Source organism: Centruroides vittatus, unplaced genomic scaffold (assembly GCF_030686945.1).
Source record: "Centruroides vittatus isolate TY-2023 unplaced genomic scaffold, ASM3068694v2 contig_120, whole genome shotgun sequence".
Classification (NCBI taxonomy): domain Eukaryota; kingdom Metazoa; phylum Arthropoda; class Arachnida; order Scorpiones; family Buthidae; genus Centruroides; species Centruroides vittatus.
The window spans coordinates 1,063,013-1,085,463 of NW_027120768.1; the positions used below are offsets into that span (position 1 = coordinate 1,063,013).

The 22,451-nt window shown below is 30.7% G+C and overlaps 1 protein-coding gene across 1 annotated transcript; it reads right to left on the bottom strand.

The window, feature by feature from the left end:
* Positions 1-873: 873 nt before the first annotated feature.
* LOC136984622 (MATH and LRR domain-containing protein PFE0570w-like) lies at positions 874-20,867 on the bottom strand. Its single transcript, XM_067281689.1, has 8 exons — positions 20,461-20,867; positions 11,021-11,054; positions 8,898-8,989; positions 4,111-4,242; positions 3,738-3,854; positions 3,587-3,668; positions 3,316-3,520; positions 874-3,248 (listed from the first exon to the last, which is right to left on the bottom strand). Exons 1-8 carry the CDS (start codon positions 20,628-20,630, stop codon positions 994-996), a joined length of 3,087 nt encoding a protein of 1,028 aa, XP_067137790.1. The 5' UTR covers positions 20,631-20,867; the 3' UTR covers positions 874-993.
* Positions 20,868-22,451: the final 1,584 nt, after the last annotated feature.

Genomic DNA, 22,451 nt, shown 5'->3' on the forward strand with positions numbered 1-22,451 from the left:
AATAACAATATAATCAAGATTTTGATTCAAAACTTAGTCTACAATTACAAAGACTAATTATTTTAGGATATTAGAAAAAAAATGTGACATAACATTCATATTCTTTAAAAGAAAAAGGATTATTTTTTAACATATTGGATGATTTCTCCATTGCCAAGTAGAAGTTTTCTGTTGTTTCAACAATAAAAAATTATTCCAAAGATAAATATCGAAGCTTGCAATGTAGAAAATGGCTAAATATATCACTTTTAACAAAAATATACATTATGTATTCATGTTTTACATTTACATAATTTTCCTTTAAAAATTCTATATACAACATGACATTTACTTTTTAAACTCCAGTTTGCAAACGATACTTTGATTTTTAATATAAAACATTTGCACATTTTTGTATTGTTTGATAGAATTTCGTCGTCGTCTCCTGTCTTAATGTATTGTAATTATTAGATAACGGCGTCACTTGAAATGCTTTATTTTTGAAGTATTCGAGCAATAGTCGTTCCTGTATTCTCCTGATTGCACAGATATGATTGTGCTTTTTAAAATATAGGATACAAGCAAAATAACAAATATAAGAAATAATATCATGTATATATATTTATATATATATGTATGTACGTATTTATATATTTATATATTTTAACTATGTTGGTACATGTAAAGATAAAAAGTGAAAATTTAATTTTCAGTTAAAATTTCATATTTAAAATATGCAATTATTTGGACCCTGTATTTTTGATAAAATGAAAAAAAAAAAATAGTCATTTGCTATTATACAAACAGTGAAAAGTTAATTCTGATGCATGCATGACAATTTTCACACAGACAAGATTATTATGTATTTGATGCAATTATGGCACACCAGTGGCATCCACTTTAAAGCTCAAATTGAGTTTTATAATTTGGAATATTGAGTAATTTAACAGCAAGATTATTTCTCTACTTATACGTACAGTTAACTATTATCTTTCTTCAGATAGTCGACAGATGTCAAGCAAATTTTGAGAATTCGTCACACTCTTTAAGATCGTCCAGCGTGGTCTGTAGATCGTCCAGCGGCTGTTCTAACAGTTCGGTCATCGAGGTATGACACACCTCGTCAGAAGAATTCCAACCTCCCATCAAAACTTCGGACATATTTTGCTGCGTACTTTGAGATAACAGTTTGCTTGGTTCCATCTGAGACATGTCGGACTCGTATTGGTAAGGTTGAGAGACCGGAAAATGAAATATTTGGTTTACAACAGGCGTGGTCGGGTATGACTTTGATATTACTGGAGAATTGATGGGAGAACTCTGATCTATCAACATCTGTAGCATTTTGTGAGGCGGAACGGATTGGCATCGATTTTCACTCAAACCAGATTGTCTGATAGGATGAAAATACTGCATATTTTGAGAAAAATCATCTGTTAATTCAGTTTTGAATGTTTGACTGGAAGCCATTAATGAAGAATTTTGATTCATGTTAGCTTCCATACTTTCTGCATTATTTAACTGACAGATTATGTTGGGATTTCCTGTATTCAATTCTTGAGAAACTGATTCTGTAAAAGATTCAGGTATTTTGTTTTGCATTTCTTGAACGCAAATTAAATTTGGGGGCAAATCAAGGGTATGAACTGGAGAAAATGAAGAATGAACTCTACTGGTTCGATTTCCCAAAGCTGGATCACTACCGAAATTGTACATCTCGAGTGATTTATCGTGTTTGGAATACGTTGGGCCAGAAAAGTGCCTAGATCTCGATCCAAATGGATAACTGTTATAGTTTCTGACTTGACCTAGATTGTGACTAGAGTGGTGCCTTAATCTGCTCACGGATGTTGATGCTTGTTGTGGAAATAAAAAAGGTGATTTGGGAGAGCTGTAGTTTTCATGACTATCATTTAAAATAGGAATCAGTGTTTCCTGGTTATTTGACATAACAGATTTAAAATTTTCACAAGGCATTTGCAACTGATTTGACACATTGAAATTATGCTTCCTATCATCTTGTTTAATGGATACTGGCATTAAATTAAAAGATTTCTGAGGAGACATAGTGTTGCTTATCTGATTAATATTAGATATATTGTTTTCTGGAATAAGTAATTTTGTAAGAGTAGAATTATTACTTGACAATGACAAAACTGAATCAGGCTGAATCTTGTCATTATTTAATTCTTGAATGTATTCAGACTGCTTAAGTGATCTGTTATATGTTTCAGCTAAGAGGGATAATTTAGTAGAATGAAAATTATCTTTTTTCCATTGATCACCTGTATTAGGGAGAGGAAATTTGTTCAATTCTGGTTTATTTAGTTGAAAATCCTGTACATTTTTTTGATTTTCCTGTTCTGGTATCAATCCTGGAGCCTTATTCCCTTCCAATTTCGACTGGTTAACTGGAATGGTAAAATCTTTCTCAAGAAGCATTCGTAACTGAGAAGAATCAATAATCTTTTTTTCATTTGCTGAATTTGTGGAATGCTGAAGATTTAGACTTTCTGACTCAATATAAGTATCTAAAGAATTAATTTTGCTTGATGAGGATTCAGCTTCAGCTGTTGATATTTGAGAAATGTTGTTAGGACTTTTTGAATCACAAGCCGACGAGATAGCAATAGAGTTAAAATTGGAAGCAAATTCATTCATTCGAGGTCTTTTTGTATTTAATTCCATAGAGAGATCATGTTTAAAATATTCTTTTTTATGGATTGATAAACTTTCATTACCTAGGTTATCACACTGATTAAAAAGATTATAAATTGCACTTTCATAATCTAATTTTTTAAATTCTACAGACTTACTTCTTTGATATTTTTGGATACATTTTTCTTTAGAAATATTGTAATTATTATTTATATTTTCATTTTTAACATCATCATTAGTTGATATAGAAAAATGAGATGCATTTGACCCATTAAGATTATTAGAAAGTTGTTTAGTAACAGTAAGCAAAGCTTGGGAAGTTACTGGCATAACAGATGATGATTGAGAATTATTTACAGGTTCAATGGGTGTAATATTTTGAGTATCTGTAGACATTATCTTTTGTGTGTTCAATACATTCAGTTCCTGAACATTTGTTAGCTGTGTATTTGAACAGATTCCATTTTCTGTCATTCCCATTTTAAGACAAGTGTCATGAATGCATTGCAATTTATTTTTCCTTTTTTGCCCCTTATTACATTCCTGAATCTTCTTTTGACATTGAAGAGGATTTTGTTTTCTTTTTTTATTAAAAGTATTTGATGCACTACCTGCAAATGTAACCATATTAAATTCTTGTACATCTGAAATTTTTAAAAATAAATATTGAATATTTACCTGTATCTCTGTTTTTAGTGGAAGGCACAGATAGCAGTGAAAGTGCTGTAACTGAAGGCTTACCAATGTAAAAGTTTTCAACTAAGTGTTTTGCCAGTTCCTTTATCGAAGAAAACTTTTTTGAAAGTAATTTTTCCGCCCATTCAAATATTATGTGACAAGCTGCTTCATTGACTTCATTTGATTCTGTTTTATTAGAATTATCCTATAAAATAACAAATGAATAAAAATATTGTAATCAATTACTACTATAATTAAAAACAAAACACACATATAAATCTTCCCCAATATTAAAATCCTGTAAAGATGGTGGTTTAATGTTAACTTTCTTTTTGAGTCCACTATAACAATATCTAGAACGAAAAAACCAGTTTATTCTTTAATAAAATCTGTTCAAAGTATACAAGATTCTGATTACTAGCCTGGAATTTCCTCGGGTTCCAAGTCTTCTCGGTTTGACAGATGGGAAGACATGTTTCATCACCTTCCCGAAATCGGCCGCACACAGAGGATCTAGCTTATTTGCTTCAAAATAGTTTCTGCATTGAAGAAAGTCAACAATTAACACTTAACATTATTGTAATTATTGCCCAAATTTAGCAAGTAATGCATGGAGATGCAGTGGTTCTGGAATTTGATTTCTCTTGCTTCCATTTTAAGACATCTCATTATCGTACAAATTTGAAAGTTTGAAATTTGCCACTGCATATTTCATATTAACACTAGAGTGCAAATTTCGAAGATAAATAAATGAATGCATGGTTATTTTTTTTCCTATGGTAAGAAGATTTTTACCTATATTCTTCATATACTTCATGTTTTGGAAGTGAAATATCAGGATCTTCTTCCAGATGACTCTGAATCCATGTGTAAGTTTGTGCAACTTCTATGTCTCCTTTCTTACCCAGAGGATTACTCAAGTATCTTCTGAAATTATGATTAAGACAAATGAAATTAATAAATAATCACAACCATTGTTTAATATCAGTAATTAGTCAATATGCTAATTACTGATAATAATAATATTATTATTATTTGAATTAATAAGATGTCATTCATATATTCAAGGAAAATAACTTTAAAGATTTTAGAGTAAAACATTATAAAGAAATATTTTCATAATGTATCCAAAATATTCTAAGTTCAAGTATGGCAGGTAATAATTCTATTTTATATACAGAGTCTTCCAAAAAAGAATGTTACCATTTTAAATTACTGTAAACATGTTAATTATTACTTGAGAAGTGTGCATTGTGTGCCAATTGATAGTGTAACTGTTCTAGTTTCATCTACTATCTGCATTCAAACATCCTTTTGTATACTGCTTCTAGGAAGGACCATACACAGAAATGTCGAGTCCACAACAGAGAAGGTGTTTTGTCTTCTGCAGTTTGCAAACTTGGAATCAGCCATCAAAGTGCAACAAGAATGTTTATCTTACATGATGAATCACTTTGAAACTGTTTGTGAATCATGTTTGCATGTTGCACAATGATTACTGAATCCAACTTTGTGAACTGTGCAACACAAAATGGCACTCTGTTGCAGTCACCATTTTTGTTTATGGTGCTTCCTAGAGGCAGCAGACAAAAAAATGTAAAACTCATACTTCTCAGGTAATAATTATTGTAATTCCTACCAGTTTAAATTACTATATTCTTTTTGGAAGACACTGTATAAGAAACAATCTGGCAAATATTCTCATTATTGTAAATGAAAATCATGGTATGATATACACAGTTGGTGTAATGAAAAAAATTTTTTGCAAGTAAGGTATTACAGTAAATGACTATTATAATATTCTGATAAGTTTTCAGTAATGATGCAATGAATATTTGGTTACTATTCGGTATTTGGCCTATTTTTCGCTATTAGGCCGAATACCAAATATTTAATCACTATTCAGCCGAATACCAAATACCTAAAAACAGGAGTAAGAAATAACAAAAACACAGTAAATTAATCATTTTGGTATTTAGATTTAATGTTATCGGGTTAGTGTTGTTTGTTTATATTTATTTATAGCTTATAACCTGCACAAAATAAAAAACAAAATAATATTAGTCACATGTATTCACAATTTATAATTACAAAGATCAGCACATGCACGTACACACCTATTCGTTCAAGAATCGTCGCACCTCTGAGGGTCTGACCCTCCCTATCCTTCTTTTTAAGCGCTCTTCTTTGCTCTTCCCTTTCTCTTTCCTCTATTGTTCTAGTTCACATATGTCTATGCATACATCATAATGTGCATGCATGATACTTTCGATTCGTCACTTTTCCGTCGTAGATTTCCCATTTTACAATTATGTGACCCATAACCTGGTGATAACGGAGAAAAGAGACAGATAGGACGTCGGTATAAGTCACAGTTATGATTTCACAGATTTGAGACAGTTTGATAGCCTGAACGGCCCCAGGCTTTCGCCTGTGCATGCTAAGTGACTTTCATTACAAGCATTTAGCTTTCTGAAGTCTATGAGAACAATCATTTGGCATTGACGGCCACGAATTTCATGCCAATAAGCTGCTTGTTCGATTATGTTATCAACTCAATTTCATATTTATTTTCACATTTCCTCTTCGCAAGTCCTTCTCTGTTCTTTTTCCGTTATTTACACGTGTAGGTCATTTCATTGTTATCCACATTTGATATCATTATTTATCACATACTGCCATGACACTCTTGTCTGTCCGCTACAACTGTCAAGAATTAATGCAATTGGCGAAGCGTAGTGACAGCGGGCCAATAGAGAGCAGGGTCCTTGCCATAATGCAGTTTGCGCGCCAATTTTCGTACGTGCATTACTCAAGCCGAATAGTTTGGGTGAATATTCAGCTATTTGGCCATTCGGCCACACTCCTGGCCAAATATTCGGTATTTGGCCTCAGGCTGAATATACTATTCGTTGCAACACTAGTTTTCAGTCCTTGGCATTTGACATACAACTAGAAATCATAAAAAATCTGTACTGAATCTGTAAACAAGAGAGACGGTAAACAAAACAGTCTCACTTGTTTACAGATAAGATTTCTGCAGTTAGAATCCTGATTTTATTTGATTGTTGAATTCAATAAACATGTTGTCCAATCTCTATCTGATATTTATTGGTTTTCATGAGTTGAATATCATATTTATCATGTGCCTACATCTGTGTAATATAAAAACTATGATATAATTTTCTTTCACTGACCATTCCATTTTTCTCTATATTTAGCAGAAAAACCCAAACATACAACATGTCATAGAAGACCCACCCAGAATTAACATACAAGCAACTGAAATTTATGATGTGGGTTATAACAATAAGTAAAGTATTTACCTCTTAAGCAAATTCTAATTATTTCATTTTAAAATTTAAATATTAGAAATAAAGCATGTTTAGTAACATAGTATTAGTAGAAATGTTTAGAATTAATTTTCCAAACATAATTACGAAAACAAATTTTTGGTTACATTTGTCTTGTTTCCATGTTTTTAATATTTTCTTTTAACTTCCAACTCAGGAACTAAAATGTTGTCTTACAGAGCAATTCTTTATTGAAAATAATTTAATTCAATTTATAAGTTTCACAAAAGAAATTACAATATAAAGGCACTTTTTCCACAATATTTATTTCAGATAGAATGCCCCTCATCAGTTGCTAAAAAATACACAATTTGAGACTGTCTTGAAGCAAGTCACAAGATTATGTATTTTGTAGCAACTGATGAGAGATATTCTGTATCTGAGACTTAACATTATGGTAGTGTTATCAAAACTGTGTCTGAGACTTATCATCACTAAATATTGTACAGGCTACAAGCATTATAATGTTACATTATACATATCACATCACCTTTTTACCTACAACAAATTGTTCTATCCTTTTATACTAAACATGGTGTTTCTATTTTCTGTTTTGGATATAAAACAACTTTTGTTAAATTTCCTACAATAGTTACCTTTTTCATATCTTAAAACTTTTACATTACTTTCTTGTATTTTATGATCATTATTTTACGATTATCATAAAAAGATACATAAAAAGGTAGCCTGATATGTATAATGTAACATTGCTTGTACAATACTGAATACTCTTAGATGTTTGTGATGAGACAGAAATGTGCTAGCAGGAAAGGCATCTTAAGTAGAATTTTTTTAAAAAAATTCTGCCAAAATGTATAAAAAGTATACTGAAATACTCATTGAACTCTTCAGATCAAGCCATAAAAGATAAATGATTTCTACATATCAAAAAAAAAAAAAATTTTTGATGACAGTTTGGGTGTGTTGGCAATTTTTTCTATTTAATGAATTTCTATCCATTTTATATTTTATGTAATTTTTAATTTTATAAATTTTAGATATATTCTTTTTAAAGTTCTCATAGATTCATTCAACAATTCTGGTCTACATACAACCAGTATGTAAATTTCTAATTTTGCCAAAAACAATCCACAATAAGGATATATAATCAGCTAAAGTATATTTTTGGTTTTAACTTGGATTTTTGCAAAATTTCAAAGTGTAATTTTATCACGTATTTTATAGGTATTAAATGAACAAGTAAATGATCAGACACATTCCATCCAAAATTAATATTGTGAAAAAAATTCCTTATGCAGCCAAACCTCAGGTTTTAAACTTAAGTTGTTCCTAAAAGTTGTTTGAAAACCAATTTATTCTCAAACTGAAACAAATTTTCCCATAAGAAACAATATAAAAAGAATTAATCTGTTCCTGACCCCCAAAACAAAGCTTTTTGTTTTTACCTTTTTAGCAGCATTTTATGCATAAAAATGCCTATGAATGCAATATAATATTATCTATATCCATTTTATATATATATTAAAAGAAAATATTCCATCACTGCCAACCGACTGAAATCATCACTTTACAAAAGAGTGCTATTGTGACCAGAGGGTCGGCACCTCTTTAGTGCCTCATCAGGATTGACATAGAAGCTGAGACAGTGTGTTGATTCAGTATTTGAACGTAGATCACGTGAGTGGCCTCGTCCGTGGACGATCGGACTCAGGATGGAGACTGTGTGTTAGCAAGCAGGAAGTGACACATGCAGAGACTAGGTTAACGAAACAACCGTTTATTTGTAAAGGAAAGAAAATACATTGAATACAATTTATCGATAGTGAGTATAATAAATTGAGCAAAAATAGGTCTAGATAGGCCTAATTTTGAAGTATATGAAGTTGATTTTCTGTGTCTCTAACCTGTGGCTGGCTCTTGCTTGTTCAGCAATCGTGCTATTGTATGGCAACCAGGGTCAAATATGGTGTTCAAAATGTTGTTCGTAAACTGAACTGTTCGAAACCCAAGGTTTGACTGTATAATAACATATTTTGTAAAACTTATGGACTGAATTAAATTATTTTCAATAAGGAATTGCTCTGTAAGACCCTTCTTACTTCCCAAGTTTGAATTTAAAAGAAAAATTTTGATTACAGTTATAGAAATTTCTAAACAATGATAGAAAAATGTTATATTCTTCTTTTAACTATTGTTAAGTTTAAATAGATTTAATTCTGGATATAGATTTCTAATAATACATAAGAAATGTTTTCAAAATATGCTTACTGTCTTGTTACGTCAATATTTGGAGTTGATCCTGTAGGAAGCTGTACATATAAAAACAATTTTTCAAGATCAGAAAGCTGCCCAACTTCATCCTGTAAAAATTTGAATATTACTACAAAATATGGATTTTATAAGTAAACCTGCTAACTTTCAAATTTACAGCATTAAGAATTACAATATTCAATACTTACATTTTTGTAATATTAAAATAAAATTTTAAAAATAATATCTATAGTATTAATTGTATCTATTTCAAGAGATTTGTATTAAAAAAAAAAAAACAATTATAAGTTTTATCAAAACCTGCTTTAATCCAATAACAACTGATTTTTAAAAGAATAACAAATTAAAAGTTATAATTAATGAAAGTCAGTGTTCTTAATGTTGAAGTTGAATCAACAAATCAAGAAACTGATGTCTTTTTATTTTAAATCAAACTAAATTTTGATTCCTGGAAATTTCTGGAGTATATTTCGTGCTCTAAAAATTTGTCAACTGAAAAAGTAATAAGTGGAAGAAAAATATAATTTTTATCATTTGAAAAAAATCTTAAAATATAGTATCTAAAATGAAAGTTTTATTTTTTAAATAGCAGATAAATTTCATTAAGACTAGATAGAATTTTTAATAATGCTAATTGAAATAAATTAAATTTCATAACCAGTTTCTTTTATGCTTCTTTAGAGAATTTCAAAAAAATATTAACATATATTTGGGCATAAAAGAGAATTCAAAACAATTTCCTTTCTAATTTTGTAATTAATATTTATGTTAAATTCTTTTGACAGAACTTTAATTTCTCTTACAGATGCATAATACTAGTAAACAATAAGCATAATCTCTAATTTTTCATTCTTATATTTTTATACTAAACATAATTTTTTTAATTTTTATAAATCATCTTTTGTTTTATGACTTCTGTAAACTTCTAAAACTGGAACTGCCACACATTAACAAGAAAGACGTTAAACATCCTTCCAGCAAGATAATGTTTTAATCCAAACAAGAATGGTGAACATTTTTGGCCTCTTTCCAAGGGTTAGAAATGTTATCTTGCTGGAAGAGTATTTAAGGTTTTTCTTGTTAATAAATTTCAAATGTTCATGAAGAAATTGGTACTATTCAAAAAATAATGGTTTAAATTATATTGTTATTTATTCTCATATGTTTGTTTGTATAATATAATGTTTTAATCTTCTAATCAAAGCATATTCCTAATCGTTAATAAAGAATTTTATCTCAATATAGCAAATTTTTAAATTAGCGTTTCTGCAAGACAAATGTAATTGTAATGTATTTTAAAGAATCACTTGCATTTGTGTGTACTGTACCATATACTTAAATAGTTCTAAAAATTCCATTTGTGACTTATAGTCATTTTGTTTTATGTAAGAGGGGTGTATGTATGTTTTGATTATGGAGCTTGTTGTATATATTATTAATGTTTACTTGTAATTATTATACTACACTATAAAAAACTACTGTATTTTATAGTAAGATGTAACGTTTATCTAGAAAAAGGCTGGGAGGAAGGGAGAATTGCATCTTATATGTGAAGTTGTGATCTCCCATAGGCTAATTAATTTCCCAAACAGTCTTCATTAGGCTACAGTAACATGAACATAGCCCAACTCTTGAATAAAATTATTATTTAACAAAAATGTCATTGTTTAATTAAGCATACTATTACTATTATTTGCCATAGCTAAGCAGCATTTTCATGCATTCATGTAAAATATTTTAATGGTAAATTTTCACTGTCAATGACTTATTTATCAGGAAAAAAAAAAAAAAAAAAAATGAGAGTTTAAAAGAAAAGTGTGCATTTTAATTTTACTTTTTTTAACCAGGATACAGTAAAAAACATTTAGGAGTAAGTGCCAAAGATACAAGGTAGCTTAAATTAAGCACACTACTTTTTCCTATATATTCTATGCTGGAATGGAAGTGAATCTCAAGATATCTGCTGTAAAATACTTACTAAAAAACTATAAAATTATATTTTTTTAAATGGTTTGTTTTTGATAAAAACAGATAAAAGTTAAAATAAATATGTGCTAGAATTTTTTTTAGATTAAATCAATCTTCACAACAACATAAAATCTTAAATATAAAATACTTACAAGCAAATTTAAAATTTTCTTTTTTGATTCGTTACTGTAAAATAAAAATAAAATATTTTATTGATCATATCTTGATTTGATTTATATTTATTCAAATAATTTTTACAATAAAATCAAATAATAAAAATTACAAGTCAATTTTAATCTTTAAGTTAATGCTAAAAACAGATTTACAATTACGCAGATATCATATGGCTTTAAACAAAGCAAACAAATTCATTTCATTCCAAGAATTGAAAAAATTTATACCTGAGACTCGCAAGTTAGTAGCTTAATTTATCTTCCTTACGAATGATTGAAGAATTAAATGCATACAATAGACTGCATTTATTCTCCACTGAACAAAGCCAAATAATTTTATTGTATTGGTTAGACTAAGGTCATTAGAATAAATCAATTTTAACCTTCAGAGAGCGAAATAATAATTATGTATGTTACCAAGTCAAATTTTAGGAAATTTACAGGAAATTACCATAAATATTGTCAAACATTTATATATTTTAGTGAATGATTATTTAATAAAGTATTTTTTTTTTTAAATCGCAGCTTCAACTATTTACTACTAGTAAATTATTTACAGTTAATCTTCCTAGCAATGTTTATATATAAAGTATAGGATATTAAGTCTAAACATTACAAGTAATCTAATCTACACAAAATTATTTAGCGAGTGATAAGATTTCAAGTGCACCATTTTATTATCATCGTCTATTCCCACATAATTTTAGATCCTCCCCTTAAAAATTAATTTTAAGAAAGCTATCACCCCAAAAATTTATCTGTATAAGTTTTGTAAACCAGCTACAAAAAAAAAAAAAAACCACATCCTCAGATGATGATAATTTAAGACAAGGAAGTGAGAGGATAAATTATACATACAAACACTGTTGCTTCATCATTAGTAATGTAATAAATAATAAAAATGGTAGAACCCTTATTTTATTTTAAAACTGAATAAGTTCTTAGTTCTTTAAATATTTAAACCAAAATATGCGATCGTTACATAAAAAGTAGACGACCGAAAATATTTATCTTGGAATATTTTTATCTTGCACTAAATTGAAGATAAGTCCTTTTCGTGTATATAAACTTTTTCGTATTTTTACAGATTAATATTTTCGATAAAATTGTTTTTGTTTGTTTGTTTATGAGATAAAAAAAAAACTGCTACATGACTGTTTATATATCGACTAAGATGCTTATGGCTGTAAGTGCAGTTTTAATTTGAGAATGTATAAGCATGTCGAATGTGATAATGAACTAGATTATATATTTACTGCATTAGGATAAACATTCATACATACAAATAAAGTAATTTAATTATTTAATATATTTGTAGTTTAGAATTTTTGAATGTTACTCATCTGTTTCTAAAATTAATAGACCATTTTTAACCATAGACCATAGACCAAAATTAATTTACTTTAATTAATTAAAGTAAATTTGTAAATATTTATATTATAAAATAAAATTTTAAAATACCTTTTTTTGAATCTAGTTTTTATTTAGAGAAGTCAATCAAGAAAGAATTTTGACTGTTCTTTGTTTGCTCGGAATCATTGGAACTGCTCTATTCAATCTGTTATATACTTTCAGTACTAATGAAATCTCGAAATGCACTAAAAATTATTTGTTTGGGTTTTGATATAAATTCATACTAGATAAATGCTTCAAGAAGGTTAATTGCAATTAATTTAACAAACTTTAAAAAGTCTCAAATGCATAATCTGGTATTTATTAATTATAAAATTGTGTTAATTATATTGTAAATTCTTCAAAAAATCAAAAAGGACATGATTCCTTTCAAGATTTAAATAAAACATTTCTTTACATTCAATTTTTGATAGGGTATATCATTTAGTAGAAGTTTGTTAATCTGGCTACTAGTGCTGAATTATTGAAAATGCCACATTATCAAATATTTTTGTTTAGTTTCATGTAATCCAAACAACATTGCATACATTGCTATATACTTTGCACCAGCACATATTGTGGTATACTTCCAATTTGTTACATACACTTTAATCAATCTGACAATAATATAGCATACAGCTTTACCAAGTTCAGATTGATTTAAAAATGAGCAAAAGTGTTAATGAATATATTATTATCTGGGACTTTTAGCAACTAATTCACAGCTGCCAAGTAAAGTAAACACACTCCCAGGAACCTTAAAACACAGCAAACATTTACTAGAATGTTGGCATTCCATTGTATATTCTACTTGAGGAAGATCGTTAAAAACATTATAGTTATTAAAATTTTTGCTGTTTTAAGACTGTTTGAGCATGTTTGGCCTTTAGCATTTGGTGTGCTAAAAGTCCCAGGCCCAGCATGTTCCCAACATGAATATGTTGAGTGTTATGTAATATAAACTCGTTCAGCAAATAATCTCACCAAATACATATTTACACCTGAACATATTTTGTATTGCTATGCATATAACATGAGGTTAAGCACTTAGAAGAAAGAGGAAAAAATATATGTGGCTGTTAAATAGGAAAGTAACTTTAATTCAAATTCATTATCATTTTATAGATAATAATAAACTGTAGATTAATTAAAGCAAACTATAATCAATTCCTTAATAAACCTAAATTTCAACAGTTAACTCTTATAAAACTTGTCATATAAATTTTCTAACAATATATTAACCAAAACAAATTCCATAAAATAACTTCTACTAACAAGTAAATTACTCTGATATCATTTATTTGCCTCATAATGTATGTGAATTATAATAAGACATTATTAATGACAGCTTGTTTATGACCTAACAGTAATATAATAATCTCTTCCAGCTGCTCTAGGAAATTATTAATATATATTTTTAAGTTTAAAACTGGCTAAATATATATAAAAATTAATTTAACAAATAATTTCACTTATTAAAAAAGTTCCTTTAATTATTGCTGAAGAAGTGATCAATATTCAATTGTTTCTTGTCTCTTCCCATTATAAAGATTTTAACAAAAAAAAGTTGGCAATGTTGTTGCTGGACTTTCCTGCATTTTTTATTTGTTTTTATCTCTAATACTCATTTTTAAATAAATTATTATAAGAAAAAAATTGTTCTAGAATTAAATAATGCAATGATAACAATAACAAGTATTCAGAACACTGTAGCTTATCTGCAGAGATTATAATTAGTGCAGTGCTAATGATTCTAAATAAATCAATACATTTTAGAAAAAAAAAATCAAGAAAGGCTTGAATCACTTAGGTGTAAACTGCTTAAAAATTGGAAAAAATTGCTGATTTAAAAACTTATGTTTGGCAGCCATTACAGATTTTTTTACATAGTCTAAGGTTGAAAAATGCTAAAGTAAACTATGATCTGCTGGACTTATTTATAGGAATACATTACATCTAACATCTAATCAATAATTAGGTACAAAGCAATTTAGCTGGAGGTAGGCAGTTAAGCTTCCACCTCTATCCGCTAAATAATCCACCAGATCGTTCATTCGGTAATACAAGAGTACTGAGTTGTATATGTTGTTATATGTACATCCTGTGCTGAAGTAAACTATTTACAATTACAATTACTGTAGCCAAATTGCTAACAACTTTTTACTGAGTGTGACTATTTGGTCCCTAAAACAATCCCCTATTTATCAATTACATGCAAGACCATCTTGATAAGATTTATTATGATTACTTTCTTTAATGAGATATCAATAATAAAATGACAACTAATTTTAATTCAGTTTTTAATAATTAGATAATTTTATCAAATAACTAAGTAAACTTGAGTATTATTACATTAAAATTAATTAATTTATTGAATATTTATTTGTTCCATTTTACCAGTACTTCCTATTTACTTAAAGATAAAGTTGAATGAGCCACTGTAGTTAACCCTCACAAGTTTTTTTCCTAATGATTATACCAATGGAGTCATCTTTTTCAGTTTCGAGTTTCTGTTGATAAGTATAGCATTTAGATTTGTAACATGATTCAGTTTTACTGGAATTTAAGGTACATTCAGCTTGGGTGCATGAAATGCACTTGTAAGGCTCCAGACTAGGTCCAAATCCCTCACCTAAATTTGATTAAACAGTTATAAAATATTGTCAGTTAAAGTTTACATTTTGACAAGAACTGAAATAAACAATGTAAGATCAATCTCTGGTTGGGATTAGAATGTGGTGTAGGGAATTCGATCCCAGCCCTTATTTCTAATCATGGGATTTCGGGATTATATTTAGTCAATCCCAGGATCCCAGAATTATTTCAGTGTTGAGGGTTAATAAAAATAAAAAATAAGAAAATCTTACAGAAATCAGCTCTTTAATCAACAAATCAAAATTTAGACAAAAGTCAATGTATTTTACGGTATTCACCTAGCTAATCTAATCACTCTAACTAATCAGACTTAGAGTCAGACTAACCAGACTTAAAATCACTTAGTCTTCATGTTAAAGTTATTCTTTTTCAAGCAACTTTAAACTTACATAAATTGAAAAAACCTTTATGCAAACTATGAAAATTCACAAAAATCTCTCTTAACATAGACTAAATAGACGACTTTTGTGTACCACCTAGTAAGTAGGTAGTAAAGTTTCTTAGCAAAAAGTATTTCAAAATAATATTAATCAGTCACATTTTTCTTAAATATAAAGAAAACTAATCTAATAGGAATATTCTAATTTGAATTGTGAAAATATGATCTGAGAAATAACAACACATCCAGTGTCTCATCACCAAGTCTGCTTCTCAACTTGTTACACATATATGCTGCAACAACCAGAGGCTGGTGGGAGCACTCACTTAAGGGTGATGATATTCCTCCATTGAATGACTTATTAGAATTTTTGAAGGGTCATGTTAGAACTCTACAGCAAACCAAAAGTGCTTTCGACTGCGCCAGAAAATCGATTGGCACCCGCGAAAATTCAAAAATACAAAAATGAAGTAGGCCTATATTACCAGGTAACCCAGTGAGAACTGCATGCCTATCATTTTAGTTCAAAATACAAGAAGTTTTATATTAACAGAATTGCTTGCCTATCATTTTAAGAGCACTGGCACTGAATGTTTTGTTTCATGCAGTCTATTTTGCAACTTTTTTAAAATGATGTCAATCCCAAAAATCTCGAGATCAGGAAAACTTAATCCTGAAAATTTCGGGACTAAAAAGTGGTCGGGATCCTGGGATCAAAACCTCTAATGTGGTGTCATATTAAACATTGGCAATTGACCTCTCCTGTGGTCTGATTGGTCTCAATTTTCACTTGAAAACAGGTAGAGACCAATCAGAAAGTGTGGATGTGGGACTGAGACTAATTGGAATGAGTGATCGAGGGACTGGATGGATAAAAAAGCAGTGTCCTAAGAACAGAAGGTTCTTTTTCACAAAAAGATCTGTTCTTTCATGAGGATCTGTTATTCTTTTTCACAAAAGATCCAATCCCTCCATGAACATCCATAGCTGTTTAAAAGAAGTCTGGATTTTTTATGAAGATCTATCACTACGGTTCCTAGTTCTTTGTTTTCCTATCTGAAAGTCTTGTATACTTGTATAGGCCAAGTATAGTTGATCATTATGTTGTTTACCACACAAACTTTGCATACTTCCTAATCTGACAAGTCAGAAAGTAGCTGCTGTACCTCCCCGCTATTTGTCACCAACACTTTGGTTCAAAGAAACGATCAACCAACTATTCAGATCAGTCATTGAGAAGTGCTCTTTGACAGGAGTGCTCAGCAATTGAAGTGTGGCAGAAAACTCCAACTGGACATCCCCTCAGTTCAACTGAAAAGGAAGTTTGAGCCTTCTAGAAATTGGAACTATTCTAGTAACTTTGTTTTCTAGGACTTAATGTGTCAACTGGAATTTATATCAAGTTTCCATTTGTCAAAGTGTTATCATCATAAGTTATGTAAGCATTTCCTTTTACTTCAATAAATGGCTTTCTTTGGAAACAAAGTCCTTATCTTGGCACCTTCTCTATTTACATACAACATTTCATCTCACTCTCACCATCCTGAATAACAGATCTCTTTCTCTATGAATGTCAACTGCAAACCCATGGAAGATATTGGGGCCATGAACCATTTCATGGCAGTCCTCACACTAATGCACATTGTTCGTGCACTTCCTGTTCGTCATCACCAGTGAATGTTGGGCACCACTGTTTATCATTGATAGTGCAAGCATTTTTGTTCCATTCATTAATACATGAAACGACTACTCCTGTAGAGTACAAACTGTGTGTCAAGATGGATTCCTCCCTAGAAAAGTGTCAATGGAAATTAGGAACAATGTACGTCAATTCCACGACTGAAAAATGTTTAAAAGATAAATAATTTTAATATTTGTTGAATCTTTTACAATCTTATTTTGAAATTTTGAAAACTTCTCAAACATTGTATTACAGTAGAGAGTCGTTAATCCGAATCAATTGGGGACTGGGGTTGTTCGGATTAGTGATTTGTTCCGATTACCGATTATGTACGAAAAAATATATTAACCTGTCCGATGTTCAAATTTTTCTTCATTGCGTGTCGCTTTGTGTTGAATTTTCGTCAATTTTAAGCCTAACGAAAATTTTTATAATAATAATCGAGGCTATTGTATCGTTAAAAATTATTTCTTTATTTTGTACAAACAAAATAAATATATTGAAGAATATAAAAACATGAAAATTATACTTTAGAAGTAAATCTAGTATCAAAAACGTTCAATTCAGCACGACACAGTCCGACTGAAAATTATTCGGATAACCGGCGATTCAGATTACCGGGGTTTGGATTAACGACTCTCTACTGTGTATGCATCACATTCTGCCATCTTGCTTGGAATAACTCTTGCTTGGCATGCAATGCATTCAGTGCATTAACTTATAGTGTATGGTGACATCATGCAAGAACATATCTATGATGTCTTATCAATACAATAGTGCAAGCAAACAAAACTAAACAGGAAACAATAGAGAACAAAATATTTGCAAATTTAAAACAGTCCATTTTTCTAATTACTGTTCAAGAGGTTAAAAATATGGAGCATACAAGCAAGCCAAACTATATATAAATAAAAAATTGACTAGAGAACACATTCATTCAAAAGAATTGAACATGCTATTTAAATTAAGAAAGTTTGTTAACAAGTAAAATTCTTCTTAACAATAATTCAAATAAATCATCATTCGGATATCTTTATGTTCTGTTTATGATTGTATCTTGGCTTTGTTAATTGACATAAAAAGATAAAACAAAGAATGCAAAATTTTCAAGGATGTTTTTCACAAAATCAACATTTTCATATTAAAATTTATTAAAGTGATTCTGCCTTCTCTAATATCAAAGATTTAATACATTCATTGCTTAATAACTTTTGCTTTAATACTATATAATCAATTTTTGTGAGCAATACTTAAACATTATAATCTTTATTTGTTGCCAAATGCAAATCAGTAGATTGGTACATATTTTCTGTGTAAATAACAACATATTAATTAAATATTAATATGATCAACTGTCATAAGTTATCAGGGAGGTATTAGAGTACAATCACTGATAAACTTGCACAGGATGCCATAAGTTCCAGTCTTTGTAAATAAGTATTATTATTATTATTATTATTATGAGAAAAAATATGTCCAGAAATACATACATTGTGAATTATATCATGTGATGATATGAACTAACAATTGCTCCAATTTTTAATGTCTTTGATATTTAAAGTATAGTCTTCAGTGTAATTAGGCAATCTTGAATAGTTTCTTTGCTTTTTTTAGTTTGTAGTTTTATTTTGACTGTGCTGAATAAACAAACAAATTAACACACAGACAGATAGACAAAGACAAACTTTTTATAGATATCACAGCACACACAGAAAGGAAAACTCAGATCCTAACTTATCAATTTTAAAAGTTAGTCAATTGCAAATATCTTGTTTATAAACATTATATAGTTATGTACAAGCTAGATATAAATCCAAATGGTCCTGCTCTCCCAAAGTGGGCCAACAGGGTAATTTGATTGACCCCAGACACAGAAGAACTTTCAAATAATCTATGTAAAAAAAAAATGAAAATAATATAAATTAAAGTTTTTTCTAAAATAATGGTGAAAAATCAATTATTATTATTATTTCTTTACTGCATTTTATAGGTTAAGGCAGGACATTGGATAGCTTGGTACATAGCCTGGGATAGAGCAGGTCCCTTTTGTCTATTTTTTTAACATATGAAATATGTAAAGAATGTTTATTAATAAATGGCAATCTTAAAGATTTTAACTTTCGCTAGCAAAAATAACATTAATTTATAGGGCAGGAATGAACTACTACCGGCCCTACATTTTCTCTGGGCCCAAGGAAAACTTCCCAGCTTCCCACTCAACAGCCCGGTCATTAGAAGATAAATGGTTTATTACAAATACGGTCCAAACGAGGCAGTTGGATAAGACATAAACTCTAAACAAGGGATTTGCCACCCCTAGAGTTATAAACCCCCCGTACGAGCAAAAAAAGTCAGTGGAACTGTATCCATACACATGACCTTTCACAAGATATTTGCCTCCAAAGTCGGTTTTTACCATTACCAGTATTACCGCCTATTCTCCACACTCTGCACACAGTTGTGTGCTTTGGTGCTTGCCGTCACTTGTGGACTTGATGCCATATAGTTTTGGGAGCATGGAGAGAGCCCAACACCCCAAAACTATATAACATCGAGTATTCCAAGAACAGTTAAGTGGGCCATCCAAAGCCGAGGGAGCAACGCAACTCCCGATCATGCACCACTCGGAAGTGGGCCGATTTCGGAGCCACGTCTCTCCACGGGTTGCACATAGAGGTATGGTTTAATTTTTCCGCTCCCACGGATGCGATATATGGCTCCAATAAGGTCTGTTTCAGGGGCATAATAGTACCCTCGTCGGAGCCATAAACCGCACCCACAAGAGTCTATGGGGGGTCTAAACTTTGGGAATCGGTTAATGTTACCTTAGGTGCCAAGATGGCGGCTCGTCTGATTCCAGCAAAGAAACAGTGGGATGCACGTTCCATGCTCTAACCTATTCTAATAATTTGGTTGCTAATAATTATGGTAATTTATTAGAATAGGTTAGGTTAGGTTAGGTTAGAACGTGCATCCCACTGTTTCCTTGCTGGAATCAGAGACGAGCCGCCATCTTGGCACCTAGAATAATATTAACCGGGGAATGCAAACCCCCTTTCAGAACTGTAATTTTACAGCTTCATGCTTAGCCTAGTCCCACGTCATCTCTCTCAGGCTATGAAAATGTCTTTCTTTTATGAATCTAAAATGTAATATGCATATAAATAATTAAAAACCTTACCACATATTGTGTATTTTCTTAATTTCAAGTCAATTTCTTAATATAAAAGTGACAATCGCACAACCAACGGTCGACATCTCATTGCAGATCATTAAGCCTAACTCCCATAGAAAAACAATTAGCAAACTCACCTGATGCTTTGATCCAGACGATTCCTAATCCTTTCGCTTTTGACGGAAGATATTTCGTTATTTGGCACAAAATTCCCTTGGTAATTATTCAAATCGTTTCGGCGGTCTTTAATAAACTTTTCGGCGTTTTCCTTTTTAATCGCATTGCTATTTTTGGTGTGGAAGTTCATTCTGAAGAACGAAACGTCTTCGCACTCAAGTCACCATTTCGGCAACCATCAGCTGTTTATGAAAACAAGATGGCAATTTTTGCACTTTACCGGGCTATTTCAGTAAATTAATAACGGAAATTGCCAGAGAATAAATAATAATATGTTCGATTGTCGCGTAAATTGCGCCGAATTAATTGAAATTGAAAAGTAACGTTTGATTATCGTTAACGATCGTCTGGCATTTATTTTAATTAGGTATGTTGACGTCATAAAAAATATCCAGTGACGCAATCGAGTGTCATAATAGACATCGGAATATATATATTTTTTTAAGTTTAAAATTTTTTTTAATTAGTAATTATATTTATGTACGATTGGTTAATAAATAATTAGAATTAATTGATTATCGAACTGAATAATTGTCCAAATTCTATCCTGCAAACACCAAAGCCGAGCGGTCAAGGTGCTCCGAGAGACTCGGGTTCGAATCCGAACGAGTCGATAGATCCCCCGGTATTTTTCGAAGGGGGGTGGTTGTCCGGATATGTCAGGCCCCGTTCTTCACCACCAGGCCGAACCCATAATGGGCTTGCTAGAAAAAATGCCTTCTTAGTGCCCATAAAGCGGAAAGAGTTAATTAATTTGCTTGCTTCAGTATGAAATTGCAGAATATTTTCTATTTCAGGTTTACCAGTTAGAAAGGTTTTGAAGTAAACAGCTGTCCCTACATTAACCTCTTGGCCATTCAGCCATCTTGAAGGGAGGAACTGAATTGTTCTGAATATTCTTGAACGGTGTACTGAGTCGGAAACTGAGTTAGCAATGTGTGTAAAAATGGCGGATGACATAATTATCACAGTTTTATAATTGTTATAATATATATATTTAGTGCAGCCATTTTGAAAATCACACAACGCGACAAAAAGCAATGACGTCAGTAATAGAAGTTACTAACTTCTATTCTTTAGATGGCACTCAAACAGATCTGAGCCGTGTTCAGTATCGCAGAATTTTTGAAAAGTCTTGTTTTGTCTGTGCTAACTTGAAGTTAGCACAGGCAAAATCTCAACTCACATGATTTGAATGACCTTTTCTTACGAATTTCTCCGAAGTTGTTTGCACTTATTATTTTCATTAGTGATCGAAAATTTGGCCAAATAGATATGCTCTCAATGTTGCTCTCCATCATGTGACGTAACTCAGACACTTGAAACATGACTGAGAAAACATCACAGTCAGATTTGTTTTCTAATGTGTTCGGTTGACGTCAAGGAGGCCATGATTTCTCATATCTGGCTTTACAAACACGTTTCAGTCAAACAAGCTTAGGTTTCTGACTTTTCAAATGAGCCCAATAATATGTTTTTCTAAACACAAGGTCATCAGACGGAGGGCTGAAGGTTTTTCCTTTGGCCAGAAGGAAACTTCGGAGCCCGTACTGATTTCCACCCTTATAAATTAATGTTACTTTTACTAACTAAAAATAAAAGCTCTGAGACTGTTTTAATTAATAAAGAAACATTCCACGTATTTCATTTGTTTCTGAAACAAAAGGAGAAAAGGGATCCACTCTACCTTTGGGCATCATACAAGCTCTGAAAGCTGCTACCTGAAGTGCCACAAGGCCATCAGTGGCCGAGTGGATAAAACCATCCAACACCGGTATTTGGTCGTGGATTTGTGCCTCGCTAACGGATTGGCTACGTAGAGTTTTTCAAAATTTCTTCGCGTTAGTAACACATAAATAGGCCCTAATTTCCCATAAAAGGGGTCATTTGGCGTATACAAATAAACGAAACTAAAACCAAACCTAAAGTTCCATAATAGTGAGTAATCTAT

Coding starts and splice junctions, on each gene's coding strand:
- LOC136984622 (XM_067281689.1), bottom strand. CDS start 20,630: ATGAACTTCCACACCAAAAATAGCAATGCGATTAAAAAGGAAAACGCC. Junction 8,990..11,020: donor AGAAAATTTTAAATTTGCTT/GTAAGTATTTTA, acceptor AAATTTTTACAG/GATGAAGTTGGGCAGCTTTC. Junction 4,243..8,897: donor AATATTGACGTAACAAGACA/GTAAGCATATTT, acceptor TCATAATTTCAG/AAGATACTTGAGTAATCCTC.